Source organism: Aotus nancymaae, unplaced genomic scaffold, assembly GCF_030222135.1.
Source record: "Aotus nancymaae isolate 86718 unplaced genomic scaffold, 86718_ANA_hifiasm-v0.15.2.pri h1tg000006l, whole genome shotgun sequence".
NCBI classification, from domain to species: domain Eukaryota; kingdom Metazoa; phylum Chordata; class Mammalia; order Primates; family Aotidae; genus Aotus; species Aotus nancymaae.
This window is the reverse complement of record NW_026988417.1, coordinates 96111845-96134654: the sequence shown is the minus strand read 5'-3', so window position 1 is coordinate 96134654 and position 22810 is coordinate 96111845. Positions and strand designations below refer to the sequence as shown.

The following is a 22810-nucleotide window of genomic DNA, read 5'->3' as shown; positions in this document are numbered from 1 at the left end:
ACGCCTTTTGCCTTCCACCATGATTGTGAGGCCTCCCCAGCCACTTGGAACTGTGAGTCCATTAAACCTCTTTTTCTTTTTAAGTTACCCAGTCCTAGTCTGGGTATGTCTTTATCAGCATCATGAAAATGAACAACTACATGGTGCTTTCTGAGAACTTGTCCTTCTGCCATCCAGGCTGCCCAGAGCTGCAAATCAGGTTGTAGACGTCTACGGACTCTTTTGGGCCTTCCCCCTTTTTTAAGTGGAGGGAACTATGTCAAGCCAGACATATAGCTGGCTTTTGAAGGAGCACAGATGGTACAGAGAATTTTCACAATTAAGGTTTTAAAGGAATTTTTCATGCCTGCCTCATAACTAACAGTATGCAATTAATATCTTAAAATATTACAAAAGCTATAATGTGAATCAAAGAGTAATATTGAATATATTTATCTTCAGAATAGCAATGGCCTTACCAAGTACACATAAGTGAATAAAATTGATGGTTTTATATTGATAATGTTACCAAACAAGCCTTATATTTATTCTTAGGCTGGGTGTGGTGGCTCATGCTTGTAATCCTAATTCTTTTGAGAGAAGAGTTTTATATTTTCAGATTTTATCAAAATTTATTTTAGATTTAAAAATTATAATTGTTTATTTTAATCTATCTTTTACTGTAATTAATTTTTATCAATGTGCCTTTTTAAGACAACCCACTTCATACCATATTCATAATGGGAACACTAATCTAATGCCTTACCATAGTGTGACAGTGGGCAGACCTTATCTAGATTTTATACAAATGTACTGTGTCAGTTTACAGAAAAGCAAATATGGAAACCAGGAATGGGAATAGTGAAACATGTAAAACAATTAAGATTTTTCTAAGTGTCAGCAGAGGAAAGCATACACACACATTTGATCTGACAAGTGCAAACTATTTATGATGCCCATGGATTATTTTCTTATAATGATTGTCTCTTCTTTTCATTTTGAAAATATAGCAATACAACATTAGGTAGTTTCCCGTGAAGCAGCTTTATTCCTCAGACTCAGCCATGACACTGGCATCCTCTATTGGCAGCTTAGACATCTAGCTGTCTACTCTCCTGTTACGATGCCTGCATGACTTGAGTAGTTTTCTGCATCCACCATCAATGAGTAATGGAAGAAATACGCTTGCTTAGGCAGACGTCAGTCTCTGCTACAAACCATCTACTTACACGTGTTCAAGACTCAAATCTGAAACAGTGATTGTGGATGTTGACCTAACATGGAAGAAAGGCTTAGCTTTAAGAGAGCTCTAATCAATAAGAAGCTTTAATAAGAACTGGAGAGAAAGTTAAGCAGTAGCACATCATAGGTTTTGAAATCTTATCCTGCTTCTTCAGAGACTGCCCACTCCTTTTGTATATAAATGTGGAACATGCATTAAGAATAATAAGCCAGGTTCAAGGCTGGGCTCGGTGACTCATGCATGAAATCCCAATAATTTGGGAGGCCAAGGTGGGTGGATCACTTGAAGTCAGGAGTTCAAGACCAGCCTGGCCAACATGGTGAAACCCTGTCTCTATCAAAAATACAAAGATTAGCCAGGCATGGTGGTGGGCAACTGTAATCCCAGCTACTGGGGAAGCTGAGGCAGAAGAACTGCTTGGACCTGGGAGGTGAAGGCTGCAGTGAGCCAAGATTGTGCCACTGCACTCCAGCCTGGACGACAGAGTGGGACTCCATCTCAAAAACAAAAAACAAAAAAAGCCAGGTTCAACCTACTACTATTAGAACTATCTTATAGTAGAACAAATTAATTTAAGACTCTTTCATTATCTGTCATCTGTATTACCTATCTGGAAGAATTATCATGAACACCAAGTTAAAAATATTTCATAAGCTGTAAAATAAATAAATGAATAAAAAATTATATCAGTCTATCAAGGCTGGGTACAGTGGCCCATGCCTGTAATCCCAGCACTTCGGGAAGCCAAAGCAGGAGGATCGCCAGAACCCAGGAGTTTGAGGCCAGGCTGGGCAACACGGTGAGACCCTGTCTCTAAAATAAACAAACAAAAACAACAAAACACTAGAATCATTATCCATCAAATAATTTGTTGTAAATAAGTTGTAAGGTAATTTGTTAACTTGAGTTTTCATCAATTATAATAATTTTCCCTGGTGGTATTTCATTACAATGCCAAAAGTAAGTTAGTAGCTAACTCATTAGTAGCGTTACGTAACACTTAAACAATGCAATGTGCCAGATTCCATTCCATGTGCATTCCATATTGTTTTTAATTATTAATCACTTAATCTACATCTAACAACGAAATGGTGTTAGAGAAAGATGAATTTGTCCAAGGCAATACAACTAGCAGTGGCAAAGCCATACAGTCTTGCTTCTTTCTTTTTTTTTTTCCCCCAGAGATAGGGTCTTGCTCTTTCCCTCAGGCTGGAGTGCAGGGGTGTGATCACGACTCACTGCAGCCTCAACCTCCCAGGCTCAAGCAACCCTCCTGCTACAGCCTCCTGAGTAGCTGGGACCATAGGCATATGCCAACACACCTGGCTAATTTTTCAAATTTTTTGTGGAGATGAGGTCTCCTTATGCTGCCCATGCTCATCTCCAACAACTCTTAGGCTCAAACAATCCTCCCACCTCAGCCTTCTGGCTGCTTTTTTTTTTTTTTTTTTTGAGACAGAGTTTTGCTCTTGTTGCCCAGGCTGGAGTGCAATTGTGCGATCTCGGCCTACTACAACCTCTGCCTCCTGGGTTCAAGTGATTCTCTTGCCTCAGTCTCATGAGTAGCTGGGATTACAGGCAACTGCCACCATGCCCGGCTAATTTTGTATTTGTATTAGAGACGGGGTTTTACCATGTTGCTCAGGCTGGTCTACTATTATTCACTCTATAGCCTTTACCAAAATTAGAGAGCGGGTTAAGGTGGAGGTTACTTACTTGTAGGAAATCAACTATAGAACACACGTTAGTTTACAAGAAAAAAGACTGAGAAGACCTGTTTCCAGGTTATTCCTCTTCACACTTATCAGGGGGACAGGCTATAAGCCTGTGGGAGATAGCTAGAAAAAAATGTATTATCCTCCCTCCCCGCAGCAAATATATTTCCAAAAATCTTCATTAAGCAATTAGACACCATTACACTACTGTTAGGCAGTGACCTAAAATGGCCGGACGCGGGGGCTCATGCCTGTAATCCCAGCACCTTGGGAGGCCAAGGTGAGAGGATCACTTAAGGTCAGGAGTTCGAGATCAGCCTGACTAACATAGTGAAATCTCGTCTCTACTAAAAATACAAAAATTAGCTGGGCGTGGTAGCACGTGCCTGTAGTCCCAGCTACTTGAGAGGCTGAGGCAGGAGAATTGCTTGAACCCGGGAGGTGGAGGTTGCAGTGAGCTGAGATCAGGCCACTGCACTCCAGCCTGGGCAACAGAGAGAGACACTGTCTCAAAAAATAAATAAAAATAAAAAAAGTGACGTAAAATGTCATCTTGTCTAAACTTTGCTGTTGTTGTTAAGAGATGGGGTCTCATTTTGTCACCCAGGCTGGAGTGCAGTGGCACAATTATAGCTCACTGCAGCCTCAAACTCCTGGTGTCAAGTGATCCTCCCACCTCAGCCTCCGGAGTAGCTGCGGCTGTAAGTATGAGCCACCCCACCCAGTGCATTTTGTCTAAACTTCTTGATACTTAAAACTCTTTACAATATTTGTACAAAGGGAATCCCAGCCTATGCCTAATATTCTAGTGAAATGGCAGCGTGCTCATTCAACATTCACTTAACACATATTGAGTGTCTACTGTATTCCAGGCATGGCTCTGGGCACTGGGATCCAGCAGTAAACAAAATAGACAAAGATCGATGCGCCTGACTTTTTATATTGTTTGTTTTTTATTGTCAACGTTTTTTAACAATAGCACTCTATTTTGTAACCGTAATTCTCAGTTCTTTAATCTTAGTTTTGTATTTAAATGGATATAGTCTCACCATTAGTTATTTTCTCAATACTTGAATTATTTGATTTATATTTGATTTTCAGGATTTAGTAATCCATTTTCATGGTATATATTTATTAAACTATTCAGAGTTTCTCCTATTGATTCATCATTAAAAAGTAAATGCAAAAGGATGCAAAAAGATATACTATGCAAACACCAATCTAAACACCAATCTAGAGGGAATATATTAATATCAGAGACTTTAGAACAAGGAGTACCCCCAGGGATAATGAGGGTTATTTCATAATAATAAAGGTATCAGTTTACCAACCAGACATAGTAGTGCTAAATGTGTATGCATACATAAAATAGTGTTGTCCTGGTGACGTGGCTCATGCCTATAATCCCAGCACTTTGGGAGGCTGAGGCAGATGGATCACCTGAGATCAGGGGTTCAAGACCAGCCTGGCCAACATGGTGAAACCACATCTGTACTAAAAATACAAAAATTAGCAGGGAGTGGTGGTGGACACCTGTAATCTCAGCTACTTGGGAGGCTGAGACAGGAGAGTTGCTGGAACCTGGGAGGCAGAGGTTGCAGTGAGCATAGATCTTGCCATTGCATTCCAGCCCGGGCTGACAACAGTGAGATTCTGACTCAAAATAAATAAATAAAATAAAATAGCTTTAAAACACTTTAAACAAATTTATAGAATGAACAAATCAACTTCGCTATTCTTCTATCAGTAACTGTTAGAACAAGCAGACACAAGATCAGTACAGATACAGATTTGCTCAATCCTGTCAACCTTTATAGAACACTCCAGTTCACCTGACACATCAACCAAGACAGACCGTATTCTGGGCAATAATACAAGTCTCCATAAATTTTAAAAGATTATATGGAATATTGAGGGAATGTATTTTCCTCCCAGGTCCACAAAGGGGCGTAGTTTCAAAGGCAAGAATTTCCCAGCGCCATACCTCGCCACACCTCGCCACTCCCACCAATCCGGGAACTTAGAGGTGTTTATTTAAACTTTCATGCGTGGGAAAAAAATCAAAGGTCAATCACTCCAGCGGAAGTTTAAAGGAACTCCTTTCATAGGATGAAAAATTTGAATAGGGTAGGAATTCCTCCCAAGTTAAAAGTCCCCTTCCCGGCAGACTCCATGTCTGGATCCCCTTCCACAACCTCGTGGAAGCTGCCCTTTTTCTTTTCTATTTCTTTCTCCTTTTTCTCTCTCTGCCTAAATAAATCACTTTCTGCAAAACTCTCTGGGGTCTGAATATTTACGTAATCACTCACCACGACGGGCATGGTCTCCTCTCCCATTCTTGGGTGAGTGAGGGACCAAGAGCCTGGAAAAACAGCACCCACTGGGGATCAAGCTGAGCCTCCCTGGTCCCGGAACCCAGTCTCAGTGTGTTCTCTGATCACACCAGAATTAAATTAGAAATCAATTAAAAAAAAAAAATCTCCAAATATTTAGAAATCGAGCAACTCACTTCTATTTCATTGGGTCAAAGTATAAAGCACAAGTGAAAAAGAAAATATTTTGAACTGAATGGAAATGAAAACATACCAGACTCTATGATGTATTTAATGTGGTACAAAACTAGGGAAGGAGCCAATTAGCCCCAGGTAAACCAAAGGAATGAAATTATTAAATGGGAACAGAAATTAATGGAATAAAAAACAAAGCAGCGAGAAAAATCAATAAAATAATAAGCTGATTTTTTAAAAGAAGAATAAAATTGGTAACTCTAGCAAGAATGGTAAAGGAAAAAGAACCCCCAAATTACCAATGTCGGAAATTAAAGAGGGGACATCGCCATAAGTCCTTTGGACATTAAAACGCTAATAAGGAATATTAAGAACAGCTTTATGACAATACATTTGAGAACTTACATGAAATGTACAAATTCCTCAGAACATACAAATTATCAACTCTAACTCAAGAAATAGAATCTGAATAGTTCTATATTAATAGAAATCATGTAGCAATGTAAAACCTTCCCATTCAGAGAAATCCAGGCCCTCTGGTGAGTATTTCCATATTACATATTTTACAAATATTTATGAGTATTACATATTTAAATATTTAAGGAAGGAATAATACTAATAATACTAATCCTACACAAATTCAGAAAATAGAGGAGGGGGAAACACTTCCCAACAGGATTTTCCTGATACCAAAGCCAGACAAAGAGATTACACGAAAATAATACAGATAATATCCTTCTGAATATAGAAGCAGAAATCCTTAGCAAGATGTTATCAAATTGAAACCAGGAATGTATATTAAAAAAATAATACAACATGACCTAGTGGAGTTTATCCCAGGAATTCAAGGTTAAGGTTTCAAAATTAACATAATTCACCATATTAACAGATTAAAGGAGAAAAACATGATCACCTCAATAAACGTAGAAAAAGCATTTGACAAAATTCAACAAGGAATATTTTCCAAGCAGTCTTTGAAGTGGAGTGTCTCTGGAGCACAGGACAGGTGTGCTTGCAACTTTGGAAGCTAGAAATTGTGTTTCCTCTGGAGCTGGGACAGCCATGCTTATTGTCCCGTGTAACGTTTCCGTCTACAGCAAAGGGCAGGCATGCTTACTATGCATTATAATATTTAGCTCTCTAAGCTCATTCTCTCCTGTAATGCAACCCACTGTGTGGTCCTCCTTATGCTGCCTATAGAAATTAGAGCTTGAAGAACCGATGCAAACATGCTGATCCTCTGGCTCCTGCTGTTGTGACACTCTCCTTTATCTCTCACTCAGGAGTCCTATGCTTTCCACTAGAACCCACAAAACTGTAGCACGCTAAAATATTAGCTTACTAGTTGGGGAAAATCTCAGATTCTCCACTGTTCTTGACAATATAAAATATATACCTAATTCCAATTTCTAATTTTAACAACTAGCCTAATCAATTACCAGGTTAATGTAATCATATAGTTTAAAATCATTTTGTGGGGGGAAAAAGTACTTGGACAAAGGTTTTTGAAATATTGATTTGAGCAGTTTATTCATATATCTTGGATGGAAGCAATTGACACGGTTTACTTCGAATTCCTAGGAAAAAAAGAAGAATTCTACTTAGATGACATTTGCCATTCTATCAAACACATGAAAGAAGAGCTTCACAAGTCACATCACAGGGCAGTGGCACTTACAGATGAACTTCTTATACGTTAGAGTGTAAGCAGTGCTATACTTTAGGAGTCCTGAAGTGCTGCTAATACTTTAGAGTAATAATTAACTCCCTCTTGCTGGCTGCCAAAGTTGCTTTGTGCATATACAATGTACGTAATTAACATAAATCAAACAATATAAATTTTATCTAGAAAAAAATCCCTAAATAATTTCACCGTATAATAAATTGGATACAATTTTTACAAAACAATATTGTATTCATCTTAAAGTTTCCTCCTTATGTCTGTATTCTATCTAGTGCCCAATAGGCTAAAAGAATCTTCAATATATCTCTACTCACCTACCAGGGCTTGCATACCTTTCAGATCTGGAGCCAAAGGCCTACTCTGAGGACTGGAAGTGTCTTCATGAGTATAGTTGTCAAAATGCAACTTCTCTCTTCTTGAAATATAAGTTGTTTTTGAAGGGTCATTATGCGGACTACACATTTTATCACTTAAATATTCTCGTTGAAGATTCCGCATCTCAAATTCCAAGGTATCTCTTTCATTTTCTATGCTTCTTACATAATTTTCTAAAAGTATTTTGTCTTCAGTAAGTCTACTGATGCTGTTTTCAAATTTTATGTTTTCTTGACTATGTTTCTTTAGTTCTTCTTTTAGAATCTGATTATCTGCTTTCATTTCCATGACCATTTTTGATAACATTTTGCATTTCTTGCCAATTTCTGACAAGCTATTCTTATAAATACTTGCTTCTGATTTTGCAGTTTTTATTTCTTGCAGAAAATTCTCCTCTGCAGTAGATTGGTAGGTCTGAATATTCTCAATTTCTCTTTCCATCATTTGTCTGGCAGCAGTAGATTCTTGTAATGTTGTTTCAAGGTTAAGTTTTTCATCTTTAACTGTTTCTATTATTTGAAGAAGTGTCTCTTGTTCAGTTTTTGCCAATCTTTCTTTCTCTTTTAGCTGCATCATCTCTAGCTGGTTTTCTTTTAGTTCATTTTCAAGTGAGCTTTTTTCTTTTAGAAGCTGGTGTGTTTTTTTATCCAACATTTCTTTTTCATCTTGTATCAACAGAATATTGGTTTTCATTGCTTCCATGTCTATACTCATTCGATTATTTTCCTTATTGACAATGGCCATATCACTTTGAGTTTTGTGTTCCTTACTTTTTAGTTGATCTAATGCTTCCATCATTTGTTGCTTCTCAAAAGAAAGTTGTATATTTTGTTCTTCTAGAGTTTTTTTTTGGCCTTGGAGAACATTATATTTACTAATTATTTTTTTTAATTCTTTAAGACACTCTTTGCTGTCTTCTTCTGTTTTAATTAATTTAGACTGAATAGTACTCTTTTCTTCAACCAGATCCTTAAGTTGCTTTTCGTATGTTTCAACTTTCTGTATGAGAGACTGTGTGGTAAAGATGAGAGGTTTCATTTTGGACTTAAGGTTGAGATTTTCATTCTCCAGTTCTGTTGCTTTTTTCTGTATCTGCACAGATTCTTTTAGGTAATTCTGTAAGTACTGAATTTTTGCAACACACTGCTCTGTAACAGAGTTAACTTTGGAAGTTTTCTCATTTTCAAATATTATTGATCCTTGTTTTACTAGAAATGGTTGTCTTTCTTTGTCTTTCATTTCATGTCTTGTTTGGTCGAGGAATGACAATGTGTATCTTGGAACTCTGGAATGGAATTTTAAATCTGTAATATTCTTGCCAGTGATGGGAATTTCTTTATTGATTTTCTCATTTTTCTTTCCCCTGTGTATTTCACTCTTAGATAATTTTTTACATTTTCTACAAAAATTCACATGGAATTTTGACACAGTTTCCCTGAATGGGAGTAATTTGTTTATTAATGCCTCTAATTCTGAAATTCTCTTTGATTTTGTATCTTCATTTAAATTGCCATCCATGTTTTCTTCCTTAATAAAGCCAATTTTTTCCTGGTGAAGAGGTAACAGGTCATATTTACCATTACTTTGAACATTTGGATCAGTTTTTAAAATCTGAAGTTCATCTGTAAGTGCCACTTCCCTGTCATGTGACTTTTGAAGCTCTTCTTTCATGTGTTTGATAGAATGGCAAATGTCATCTAAATTTTCACAAAATCCATGCTTGAGAAAAGGCACAGTAATTTTGGATTTATCCAGTGTTACTCTATCAGCTTGAGACATCCCATTTTGAGGTACAGTAGGCAGAAAATGATAAAGGTTATAATTCTTCAAGATGTCAGAATTTTCCGAAGGGTGTATAATCATGTTTGAAGATAAATTGTCTGTTGAAGTTCTCAGAGTTAATGTGTCCTCAAAATGTCTCTGGGATGGAACATTTATACTTTGAGAGAGACTGTTCACACTATCACCTCTTAATTTTTCTTCTACTGAATGAAGTGTCTTGGAATCCTCGAAATGATGACTTTTCTCCATAGACAGGTTTTCGTCTTGATTCTCTGTAGGCTGTAACAGTAAGAAGTACACTATAAACGTATTGTCATTTGCCACATGACCAAGCAGTACAGATAATATTTTGTGGCGGATTTATTTATATACCCTAAACAAGCATTTTATCCATTTCCACAGCAAAGGAGCATAACAAGTATGACTGATTTTCTTCAACAGTTATTTTGAGATCTGTAACTCTGATCTTCACAATTTGCTTAGAACTTGCTCTTATTTCCTTAGGGGTGAAATACATGGGCCAATCCCTCAATTTCAGAAGTATAGAAATTTAGCATCCTTCAAGAGGCCATCAGAGGTAGGTGGGGAAGATAGAACCAATAGGTCAAATGGGAGTTTTGGGAAAATGAATGTTTCCAATTCTGGGCAATTCCTAGTTTCAGATGATTTTAGGACTGTGACTATCCTGGAAGTGTGAATTTGAATCTGTGGACACAGTGATGGTAACTCTGGTTTGGAGCTTTTCTAGGGAACTTACCTCAGACCTAGGTCAATCCTAAGTGAATAGATTCACTATCAAAACTGCCTAGTATTTGAATTTACTTGGGAATCTTTCAGGATCTGAACTAAGTCAAATGTCCCACACAGACCCTAAGGGAAATGGGAAAATTGCAAAAGTACACAGGTAAACACACATCTTTTAAGGTTTTCAGGACTGGAGTTTCCTTATTTTCATCTCTGATGGTCCATTTTTCCTGTAAAAAGGGGGATCATGTAAAGTGCAGATAAACTGACCATAGTCACATTGTGAGGTACCTACATATAGAAATGATTTCTATAGAATGACATACCAAATCCTTTTTGATGTGCGTGCCAAACACTAGATTTTTTTCTGAGCTGAACTGTGGGTTTTCTACTTCAATAATACTTTTGTTCAATATTTCACTGATTTCTGACTGGACCTTTAAAAGATAAATTGAGAAAAATTTGATTTCAGATTTGTAAACTTATGAATGTACAGGAATAATAGATATTGTAATTAAAAGATGTCTTTAAATTTCCTGCCCATAAAAATTCTTTCCCATCGTATAGAATATAAATAAAAGCTACTTAATTTATTGTAATCTCTATCATTAATCTTCAAGAAAATTATGCATTTATTGTTATAAAATCAGAAACAATTTAGTAAAACAAAGTTTTAATTTATTTATTTATTTTTGTTTGAGACGGAGTTTCTCTCTGTCACCCAGACTGGAGTTCAGTAGTGCAATCTCGGCTCACTGCAACCTCCGCCTCCTGGGTTCAGGCAATTCTCCTGCCTCAGCCTCCCAAGTAGCTGGGACTACAGGCTCATGCTGCCATGCCTGGCTAATTTTTTGTATTTTAGTAGAGATGGAGTTTTATGATGTTGCCCAGGCTGGTCACGAACTCCTGAGCTCAGGCAATCCGCCTGCCTCAGCCTCCCAAAGTGCTGGGATTACAGGTGTGAGCCACCGTGCCCAGCCTACTAAAACAAAGTTTTATGAACTATATTGAAATTATTTGAGATGTAGAGAATATGTGTGTGTTATGTACCCCCGATATCCGTACTCTAGCCTTCTGTTTATACTTCTCCTTATTTCTTCTGGATGAAGTGTGCTTATAATAGTATTGATTCTGCCTCTAACTCCCAGGGGCACCTAACTGAGTGCTAACCAGTCAAGAAACAGCAGCTACCTGACAGTGATTGGTTCAAGCATTGCATGTGACCCAGTGGGGGGCAATCTGAATCAGACCAGGAACCTCAGTCTAACCTATTAAGAGCAAAGGGTAGCTGGGCGCGGTGGCTCACGCCTGTAATCCCAGCACTTTGGGAGGCTGAGGTGGGCAGATCACTTAAGGTTGGGAGTTCAAGACCGGCCTGGCCAATGTGGTAAAACCCTGTCTCTACTAAAAACACAAAAATTAGCCAGGCGTTGTTGCGAGCGCCTGTAATCCCAGCTACTCAGGAGGCTGAGGCAGAAGGACTGCTTGAACCCAGGAGGCAGAGGTTGCAGTGAGCTAAGATCACGCCACTGCATTCCAGCCTGGGTGACAAAAGCGAAACTCCATCTCAAAGCAAAGTGTACTTTCTTCTTTGACTTGAATTTGGAAGGAGAAAGAACCGGGGCTTCTAGCAGATCTTTTGCCACCACAGGAAGTCTGAGAATCCCCTACTGTGGGAAGCAGAATCAGGATACAGGGACCTGTTCCGGCAACATGAGATCTGATCACGGGGACTCAGCCGTCCTGAAGTGAGCTCTTTCCAGGACTTTCATTTGCTTGAGCTGTTAAAGTGCATTTTTTCCCTAAGCCAGTTTGAATTAGATTTTATGTCACTTGTCATGAGGGTCCCTATTTGTAGTCTGTATATAGACTTTAAACGTGTATTTAAAAATCAGCGAGTACTATGTCTTTTGGCTTGTTTGCAAACACAAGTGTAACAGGGAGAATAATGTAGTTCCCTCAAAAGAAATTTTGCGCCTAGAATATGTTGTGCCCTCTATTACGTTAAATTCCGAGTCAGCTAATCCATTGGCTCGTGACCATCAGCTTAGAAGATGAGATGGTACTTCTAGGTTAGATATTTCATATGCAGATTAAAAGAAACGTACCATACTAACATTCTGCAAAGTCTGCATTCTCAAAGCCTGAAATGATTCCAACTGATGCTGAAGGACCTATGACAAAAGTGAAGCATTAAATAGAATATTTTTAGGTAGGTAACCATATTCTTGAATTGTTACGATTTCATGTCTCCCAAAGTTGCCTATTACTTGAAAGGATCCCATGAGGGTCAGGCGGTTCACATTTTTAGTCATTTTGCTAACTCCCCAGTGTGCTTTCCTGAAGATCTTTGTGAAGATAAAGTGAAAGAACCCATTTATGCATTTAGGGAGTATTTATTCTGAAAAAGATCAGCCTTTACCCAGGATTCTGGAGATAATAAAATGAAATACAGACTCACTTTCAATGCTGATTGTGGTTGGATTTGATTTTCTGATTCTGATATGCAGCCATATTCTAAGAAGCAAAATTGAAAAACCATATGACTTAATTCCCAAATTTTGTTTTTTAATACCTGTAATAGAAAGCAGTCTCCTAACTTTCTTGGATAGTAAAACAGAGATAGTTGAGAACATCTGATATTCACACTATGCTAGTCCCATAATAAGCTTAAGAGATAATTCTCACTTGCCTTAAAATATCCACTTGAGGTTGTAATAGTGTCTTTACTTTCAGAGTACAACATTAATTTGCAACACCACACTTACAACTCTCAAAAACTCAAATATCAAATATCTTTGTTTCTAGGATATAAACTACATTTAAAAAACTGAATAATCCTCACATTATGGGAAACCCTTGGCAAAGTTGTATATAGGCCTCAATTTCTATGAAATTTCCATATGACATTTTTCCCCCTTAAGGAAACCAAGTTGGATCAACAGCATAATTTTTGTCTTGCTCTTAAGCAAGACGCCCACATGTTGTCTCCCTTGGGAAAGGCAGTTTCACAAACATAGTCTTTAGATCCCTCTTGGCCATGTATGCATGCGCCCGGGCCTGGAACACTTCTTTACCAAGAGGACTCTTTCTAAAGCCCTTACTCACAGCCTGTGCTAGACTTGCTACCATGTGTGGGGATAGCACTCTCTGCTTCAGACTCAGTGTGTACGCTTTTTATTTTTTATTTATTTTTTATTTTTTGAGAAGGAGTTTCGCTCTTGTTACCCAGGCTGGAGTGCAATGGCACGATCTCGGCTCACCGCAACCTCCGCCTCCTGGGTTCAGGCAATTCTCCTGCCTCAGCCTCCCGAGTAGCTGGGATTACAGGCACGCGCCACCATGCCCAGCTAATTTTTTGTATTTTTAGTAGAGACGGGGTTTCACCATGTTGACCAGGATGGTCTCGATCTCTTGACCTCTTGATCCGCCCGCCTCGGCCTCCCAAAGTGCTGGGATTACAGGCGTGAGCCACCGCGCCCGGCCTTGTGTGTACGCTTTTGTTCTGTTTAAGTGTGTGTGTCATATGGTGCCTGGCCGAACTCAGTACTCTATCTGTCCCCTGCTAGATAGACAGCAGACAGCACAGGAGGGGCCCTCTGGCCATGGGGAACCAATACCCACTACTGAGGCTGATCTTGCTCTGTCTCTTCACTATGTGAGTAAAGCGTGGTTCCATCCAGCGGTTGACTTTTGTATTTTCTTTGGTGACTCTGATACTAAGATCCAGTAGACAGAAGCACTCCAACTTCTTTTGGTAATAGGCAGAATGTCAGTTGCTTGATACATTCCTGGATAGGTTATAGATCTGCAACAGGGGGAGACTGTATAATGTTTGCAAATTTCCTGATATCCTTTGTCTGAATGTCAGGCTACTTGCTTTGTAAGTGTATTAATAAAAGCTTTCAGTGTCCTAAATAAAATTAGAGCTATGATTGAAGCTTCCCCTAGGCTGATAATTTCTGCCTTAAGTTTTAAAAGAGGTCAGCAACTCTTCTTTGGATTGGCAATCTGTCAGATGTTAGAGAAGCTGGTTGCAAAGTAAAGGCACTCCTTCTGCCCTCTGGCCCTCACCACCAAAAAAACAACACTGGTTTGGAGCCCAAAGCTGCCTGACTATTGAAGAATCCCACCTTCAGTCAGAGGGCGGGAAGGGAGAGTGAGTCTGTCTAGATCTTGCTTAGATTTGCCTCTTGGTGGGAATAAAATGGCAGCTAAACTCCTGGTATCCTGAACTGTTCAACTAAAAAATAAGGAACCGAAGGAAGGCTGGGACCAGTACGAAAAGGAATCACAAAGTTTTTCAGACTCTAAAGTAACCTCTTCTAGTGAACTTAACTAGACCAAAGTGCAAATCAAAAAGAATTTATCACTAGAATCCCACCACCCAAAACTAACTGTTGTTAATTTTAGGTAGCCATTTTTCAGTCCACTTTTCATGTAGATATGTGAAGTGGAATTATTTTACACATAAATGGCATTTTACATAAATAGTACCTATATTTACTTGAATTTAAGAGAATCGTTTTAAACTGCAAGCTGTGGAAGTTATTTCTAGTATTCAGATTTTCTTTTACTACCTGAGAGATATTGTTTCCTAAGAGATTCCTGTAAACTAATGAAAATTAATATAAAATTGAGATTGAAATCCTTGTTTCAATAATATACAGTTCTATGATATTCAGTGTTGACTTACTCCCTGCCAAGAGAGATGAGAAAATGAGCATGCTATTTCCTTCATACATACTCCTCCTTTTCATATTTGCTAGTTATATTATTTTTATACTGTGAAGTTTTATGATGTTCTGTAACTGTAATTTCCACACAGCTCTTTATTTAAACACAAAGATAGGATATCATTCTCGTAAATATTTTCAGCCTTTGACTTTATTCCAAATGATGTAACTGTTCCAAATTCTATCTCCTTCCTACACCTATAGCAATAGCCTCCTTTCTCTGTACAGATTTACTTTCATTAGGAGGATTTGCAAGTTCAAAGCTAACTATAGGATTCCTTTAGCTAAAACCAAATAAGAAATATGGGACCAAAAGAAATGTACAGACTTGATAGAGGGATACAATAAATAAAAGATTTTAAAGAAAGCAATGGGATTTATACACGTTGTCTACATATATGTTTCATCGTCCATCTCTTCTTCCTTTTTTGGTCACAGCGTGATTGCACTGTTACTAAGCAGCTTAATGAACCCATAGGGGCACAAGGTGGGGAGACATCGGAGCAGGAGACGGGGACTAGATTAAGCAGGGCCTCCAGGCCAACCTGAGCGGGTTGGCTTTTCCTTTAAGTGAAATGGGGAACTTTGGAAGGTTTCCATCATGAGAATGATTTGATCTGACTGAAAAGTTGACCAGTTACTCTGCTAAATGACAGCAGATTATGGGGCGGGGCTGAGATGGCAATTGCACGGCTATTGCAATAATGCAAGTGGAGATGACGGTATTTTGGGCTAGAATGGTGGTGGGGGAGATGGAGAAAGTAGGTGGATTCAGAATATACTTTGGAGATGAGGCCAGCAGCTTTGCTGGAGGGTTGGCTGGGGCCAGGAGAGAAGAATGAAGGATGACTCCTTGTTTATTGGTGAGAGCAGATGGATGAGTGGAGATACAATTTTCTGAGGGAAAACAGAGTAGGAACATGCTTTAGGAGAAAAACATTTTTAGATACATCAAGGCTAGGTTGTCTGTTAAACATCAAAGGAGAGATATCCAATAGTGAGGTGGGTCTACTGTATGGTTCATGGGAGCAGCAATGAACACATCATTCAACATGGATATCACTGCTGGCCACATGGAAGGACATGCAGAGAAGCTCGAAGGAAGTGCTTGAGGAGAGAATGGAATGTGGAGCGTGGTGGGCATAGAGGATAGGTAGCTCTTTCTAGTTTTACTGTGGAAGGGACGAGGGTGCATCCTGGAAGAAATGTGATGGTCAAGAGGGATTTTTTTTTCTTTTTTTGAGATGGGGTTTCACTCTGTTGCCCAGGCTGGAGTGCAGTGGCATGATCTTGGCTCACTGCAACCTCCACTTCCCAGGCTCAAGCAATCCTCCAGAGGGAAGGTGTTCTCTTCCTGGATCCACAAGGGGGCGTAGTTTTAAGGGCACGAAGTTCCGGTGCCATGCTCCGCTCCCATCTCTGTCCATCCGGGAGATTTAAGGGTCTCTGTTTTAATTTTCGCGTGCGTGGGAAAGGGTCAAAAGTCAATCACTCCAGCAGAAGTTCTAAGGAACTCCTTTCATTGGCCAGGGGGCTTGGAGAGGGAGGGAATTCCTCCCAGGATAAAAGTCCCCTTCTTCCACAGCCCTTTGGACTCCATGTTTGGATCCTCTTCCACACTCTTTCTCTCTCGTGGAAGTTTTCTCCCTTCTCCTTTTTCTCTTTTTCTACCTAAATAAATCACTTTCTGCAAACTCTTTTCTGGTCTGGTATTTACTTTATGAGTGCACTGTGCTGTGGTCCCCTCTCATTCTTGAGAGAGCGGGAGATCAAGAACCTATAACATTCTCTTGGGGGAGCTGTGCCTCCCCAGCACCCCAAAACCTGGTCGCACTCCCACATCAGCCTCCAGAATAGCGGGGACCACAGGTGTGTGCCACCACACCTGGCTAAGAGAAGGATTTTTTTTTTTTTAACTACGGGGCATTCTTTTTTTTTTTTTTTTTTTAAACCACGGGACAGTCTAACATGCTTGTTTGCTGCTGGAATCACATAGCAGAAAGGGAGAAAAGCAATAATTCTGGACAATGAGGGAGGCTAATTGCAGAAGCTGGGTACTTGAGAATTCCAGAAGAGATGAGATCCAAAGGAAATAACTTTTGATTGATGAAGGACAATTCTTCCGTTGAAATGGGAGAAGGCTTAGACTATGGGTACCCAGGCAGGTGGTTTCACAAATGTGAAGGTTGAGAATAAAGGAGTTTGGGTCTGACTGCTTCTACTTTTTTCGTATAGTGGGGGACCGTGTTATGACTGGAGAGGCCAGGGAGAAAGGTGTTCGAGACTTGAGAACAGGAAGAGTGAAATCACTTTCTTGCAGAGGATTTGAAAAAGAATTTGCTGTGGAAATAAAGTAAGTTTTCCCAATAGCACTGAGGGCTTATTTTAGATTCATGGTATGACTCAAAAGTGAGTGTTTTTCTCCAGCAATGTTCAGATGATTCTGTGCAGGCAGAAAGTAGGCAGGGAGTTGGATTCATCTATTTTTAAAAGCTATGAACATAACTTTCTGTTTTTCTTATGAGTTTCAGAGACATCAGCTGCTCCTTATTCCCAAAGGAAAGGTAATTTTAAAACTCAGCAAAACGTAGTCACACAGAATTATGTGATTCTAGAATTGGAAGAGAAAATATCAAAGAACCCAGGAGATAAAACACACAGTTCACCATTTACCAAGTCCCTGCTAGATGTACAATACTGGGAGGTATATAAACAAAGTGGAAGACAGGTTCCCACCCACCAAGATTAGCGTTTATTGGGAATGTAAGGAATAGTACTCATCTTACATTCAACGTAAGTTTTCCAGCTGTTTCACATTTGTGTCAAACGTGAAAAACAAGATAGTTATCAATGGGATGACTTTTGAGGTAATTCTTATTCTGAGCCTGCAAAAAATATTGTATTCAATGTATACAAAAACTAACAACCGCATACTTGCAACAAACAGAGCAAGAGGAATAAATTTCTGCAAATGCAACATGGTAACGATTCTATATAGGATGCCAGGTTCTCTTTGTCATTCTTAGGTTCTTCTCATTGCAACCTCTGCCCCCCAGGTTCAAGCGATTCTCCTGCCTCAGCTTCCTGAGTAGCTGGGACTACAGGCATGCGCCACCATGCCCGGCTAATTTTTGTATTTTTAGTAGAGACATGGTCTCACCATGTTGGCCAGGCTGGTCTCAAACTCCTGACCTCAGGTGATCCTCCTGCCTTGGCCTCTCAAAATGTGGGATTACAGGTGTGAGCCACTGTGCCTGGCCGCAGGTTCCAATACTGAGTTCTGCTATGACAATTCAAGTTCATTCCTAGATGTCCCTGTCTTACAAAGCCTCGTGAGGTGTGACACACTCTGCATGAGGCTTTGTCACAGTCATTATGCAATGAGCTATGGAACAGGTTGCCTGCTGCCCAGATTTGAATCCTAGCTTTGCCACACACTCGCAGTGAGAGGATAACTCTAGGCAAGTGTCCAGTTTGTAGGTAAAGCCCATGTGGAGGCGTATGGCCATAGTGAATGCTCAAGAGACACTAACTCATTACTGCAGAGGCGATATGATGATAATCTGGTAAATTCAAAATTTCTAGTCAAGATGGAGGGGAGAGAAGCCTTCTCAAAATTCTCCAGTGCTTCTCAGTTTTCTCAGAAGAAATCTCAGATTCATCCCGGGAACCACAAAGCCTCCTCCTGGCTCCTCCCTTCTATGCTTCCCTGCCTGTTCTGCTCCATTTACAAGAGCTGTTTCTCAATCAACCAGCCACGCTCCCACGCCAGGGTCTTTGCAGCTGCCATTCTCTCTGCCTGTAATGCTCTTTCCCTAGAAATCTGCACTGATTGTTTTTTTTTTTTTATTTTTTTTTAGACAGAGTCTTGCTCTGTCACCAGGTCGGAGTGCAGTGACGTGATCTCAGCTCACTGCAACTTCTGACTCCCTGGTTCAAGCTATTCTCCTGCCTCAGCCTCCTGAGTAGCTGGGACTACAGGCATGTGCCACCACGCCCAGCTAATTTTTGTATTTTTAGTAGAGACAGGGTTTCACCATGTTGGCCAGGATGGTCTCGATCTCCTGACCTCATGACCTGCCTGCGTTTGCCTCCCAAAGTGCTGGGATTACAGGCGTGAGCCACTGTGCCTGGCCACTGATTGCTTCTTCACTTCCTTCTGGTCTTGGCTCAGATGTGACCTGCTGAGTGAGGCCTTCTCCCACCCCCCTTTCACTTCCCACCCACCTCTGCCACTCCAAATATTCCTCCACTCCTTCTCAGCCTTATTTTCGCCATAGGATTTATTCCCCACTTACACACAATATCCTTTGTCTGTCTGTTCCCTAACTAGAAGGTAAGCTCCATGTGAGCAGGGAATCTTGCATGTCTTGTTCACTGTTGGGTCCCTAGAACAGCACTTGAAACAGCAGGTGCTCAAAAGAATATGCTCCACAAATGTGTTGGGGGAAGCAGCAAAGGAGAAAGGACTTACAGAGTGCCTACAGAAATTGCTTATGAGTAACATATAAACTGGGAACAACAAACCGAGGCAAACTGCGGGAGGCCTCTAAGGAGGAAGGCCTCTCTATGCCTCATGTTCCTGTGCAGGGTGACCTAGGCTCTGTTACCGTAAACATTGTGCTCAAGGATGTAAATAAAATCCCTTCGTAGCACTATGATGTGGCCAGACTTGTAGGCTCCTTGTAAGGCCTGCGTTCCACCAGCTGCACATAGACAATAGGCTGAAGATAACCACGTGTTCTCAATTTGTGAAACTCCCAAACAGCCACTGTTATCAATCTTTAGAATGACACACCAGTTCCAGCCACTGATTCACTTCTGGCTCACTGATTCACCCCCACCATCACGTCACCCTCTCCCCACCACCACTCCACTGCCTACCCTATAGATTAAGTGATTGTAACCAATACATACTGTGGGAGATCACAGCTCAAGGCCTTCACTGCCTCCAGTGCAAGTGATGGCCCCCTGGTCCCACTTTTTTTATTCTTAATCTTTTTCTCATTCCTTTGTCGCCATTGAACTTGGGATACCCATGGGTGATGTGGGAGCTGATTCCCTACAAAGTGAACAAATGAATGAAGGCTTGGGTAGAACAGGGTGCTGGGAACAACAGGCTGGACATTCTCACAAACCTCACAAAAATGCAAAAGTCTCACACAAACCCATTCCAGTAAGGGTTAATTAGGTTAACCACTAGTTCTGAAACCATAGAGACCGTGGGAATATTCTAAAACTCTTTGTAACCTGGCAGTAGTTATGCAAATTAGGTCATTATTTTGGGGAATGGATCACTTGGTGACAATGAAGCATAGACAGGAAAATAGAGGGAAGGCGCCAGCCATACCTCCTAATTTTGCCTGTAGTTGTGGGCAGGGAATTGCTGGGTGGCCCCTGACAACTGGTGTTTATTGGGAACCTGTCCTGCGTCAAGCCCACACCTGTAACCACTGTGTTCTGGCAAGAAAGACGTTAACTCTTAAGTACATGTGCTATTCTGCATGTAACTATTTTCTATAAATGTTGGCATGTTTCTCCAGAACCCTAAGCCTCATTCATGTTAGAAAACATATGATCTTGCCAAACTAAAGTACTTTTATTTCTTCTGATCTTACATGCTCTCTTTGAGGGAAATATGGAGCTGCCTAAATGTCTCAATTCTCTGTGAGGACTCTTTCTTTTGCGTTCAGGAGCTGCTTTTGCCCCTTCTGGTTGCACAGGGAAACCTGCAGATCTCATGGATAGGGGCAGGAGGGCGGAAAGGGGACTGGCCAGTGCCTGTCCTGCTGGCCTCCACTAGGATGTTGCTGATCCTGGGGGTGCCTGGGCATCCAGGTGTCTTCTGTCTGCGGAGGTGTGGCTGCTCTAGACTCTTCTTTCCAGGTCCCTACAGGCTTTGTGTGAAGATCTTGGATGGTGGAGGTGCAGAAATCCTGTCCCAACCTCAGGCCTCTTGTGGTTCAGCACTATAGCATCAGGATAACCCATATCCTACAGAAGGGCAAGTGGGGGTCCGTGCGTGGCCCATCAGTCTAGGCACTTCTGCCCCATGCTCTGCTCTATCCCTAGCATGTCACCTCACAGCAGGCTTCTCTGAGAGGCATGTAGTCACCTAGGGCTTCTCTCCAGGAGGTGAGACTCCACTTTCAATGTCCTTAGAGTCCCCTAGCTGGGTACCCCCATCTTATTCATAGTTTATGTAGCACTTGAAAGCTTTAGCTATGTGGCTATTTCAAACATTCTCCCCATACAATAGTCCACAAATACTGTAAAAAGTAGTTCTTTAGAAAAGGTATACACAGCTCCCTGGATATCCACAGGGGATTGGTTCCAGAGCCTCTGATGATAGCAAAATCTGCAGATGCTCAAGTCCCTAATACAAAATGGGGTAGTATTTGCATAGGTTCTAAACACATCCTGCTGTATACTTTAAATCACCTCTCAATTACCTGTAATATTTTATACAATGTAAACACTATGTAAATGGTTATTATACTGTTTCAAAATTTGCATTTAAAAAATTGTGGTACTGTTATTTTTATTTTTCCCCCTGAATATTTTCCATCTGTGGTTGTTTGAATCCAAGGATGCGGAACTCCCAGATACCGAGGGCTGACTGCATATCATTTTTGTGTCTGTCCAAAAAACTCCACAGTTCTTACTTGGCGTTCAGAAAAGCAGCGGAGCCCGGAGCCGCCCTAATGAATGCCACCTCCATTCCTTGCTGCCTGTGTGACCTTAGGGAGTTAACCTCTCTGTGCCCGTTTCCTCACCTGCATAATGGGGATGGCGATAGCACCTACTTCGTAAATGTGTTGTGAGAATGAAAGAGCTGACCCGTCACGTGCTTAGAACAGCGCTGGCACAAAGCGCCTGTGCCCCGTGGCTGCTGTCACTGTCATCGCGGCTGTGGGAGGACGCACGCCAGGTGGCGCGCGCCAGGGTCTGCTGCCCGGGTACAGTTAGAGGAGACTTTTAAGAACTGGCGATTTTACCTGTGTCACCGCCGACACTTTCCTTCACCCCCTCCGAGGAATTTAGGATTGTGGACGGTGAGAGGAGAACGGAGTCAACTTCATTCTCTTCCTGAGGCTGCTTTTCTGTAACAGAACGGTACCGGTGAGTTGGGTCGCGGGACGCGGCGGGGCGGTGCCGGGGGCGGAGGGTTGGGGCGGGGAGGGGCGGGGCAGAGGAATGGGGCGGGGCGGAGAAATTGGGCGGGGCTGGGGGGGACAGAGGAATGGGGCGGAGTCAGAGCTGAAGGCTGGGGCGGGGCGAAGGGCTGGGGCGGGGCTGAAGGCTGGGGCGGGGCAGAGGGATTAGGATGAGGCGAGGCTGGAGGGGGCGGGGCTGACGGCTGGGATGGGGCGGTGGCAGAGGAATGGGGCGGGGCGGATGATGGGCAGGGGCGGAACTGAAGGCTGGGACGGGGCGGAGGATACTAAGAGAGGGCGGGGCTGAAGGCTGGAGGGGGCGGAAGGCTGGGGCGGAGAGATTGTGTGGGGCTGGGGGGCAGAGAAATGGGGCGGGGTCAGGGCTGAAGGCTGGGGCGGGGCGGAGGGAAGGGGCGGAGGGACGGCGCCGGGCCGGGGGCGGGGCGCGGCGCTTTCAGCAAGCGGCCACCCGAGGGTGCGCCAGGCGGGAAGCGGCGGCAGATGGCGCAGCTAGCCGGGAAGCCACAGCGGGCGCGGCGGCCGCAGCTGGTGCTCCGCCCTAGGGCAGAGCTGGAGACGTGCGGCGATTGCAGAAGGGCGGACCCGAGAAGTCCCGGGCTTGGGATGCGGGGAGCCGCACGCTGAAAGCGCTTCCGGTGCCCTCGGTTCCCGCGGCTTCCCCAGGAGCCCGGCCCCGCCCAACTCTTACCCGGCCTCATCGCCGCGGCTCAGGGTCTCTCTCGCAACCGCCGCCGCACGCACCCGCTCCGCCGCCCCGCGCCGGGCATCCTGTCGCCGGGTAACTGGGTGGCCTGGGCGCTGGCCCCACCCCCACCCTCGGCGGCGCGCGCTCGGCTGGGGCCCCTCGTCACTCCGGACGCTCCCCCG

The 22810-nt window shown here is 42.1% G+C and overlaps 1 protein-coding gene across 2 annotated transcripts; it reads right to left on the bottom strand.

Annotated features, from left to right (window-relative positions):
- Positions 1–4169: 4169 nt before the first annotated feature.
- Positions 4170–22667, bottom strand: CCDC110 (coiled-coil domain containing 110). Of its 2 annotated transcripts, XM_064369744.1 has the most exons (7): positions 22632–22667; positions 21764–21868; positions 12491–12546; positions 12138–12203; positions 10356–10466; positions 7461–9564; positions 4170–7021 (listed from the first exon to the last, which is right to left on the bottom strand). In XM_064369744.1, exons 1-7 carry the CDS (start codon positions 22639–22641, stop codon positions 6972–6974), a joined length of 2502 nt encoding a protein of 833 aa, XP_064225814.1. In that variant the 5' UTR covers positions 22642–22667; the 3' UTR covers positions 4170–6971. The 2 variants fall into 2 exon arrangements, with proteins under 2 accessions (XP_064225814.1, XP_064225816.1); XM_064369746.1 differs by lacking the exons at positions 10356–10466; positions 12138–12203; positions 12491–12546; positions 22632–22667 and having other exon boundaries at positions 21764–21849.
- Between the last annotated feature and the right edge of the window lie 143 nt (positions 22668–22810).

Coding starts and splice junctions, on each gene's coding strand:
- CCDC110 (XM_064369744.1), bottom strand. Junction 12,204..12,490: donor AACCACAATCAGCATTGAAA/GTGAGTCTGTAT, acceptor CTTTTGTCATAG/GTCCTTCAGCATCAGTTGGA. Junction 9,565..10,355: donor CGCACATCAAAAAGGATTTG/GTATGTCATTCT, acceptor TTACTGTTACAG/CCTACAGAGAATCAAGACGA.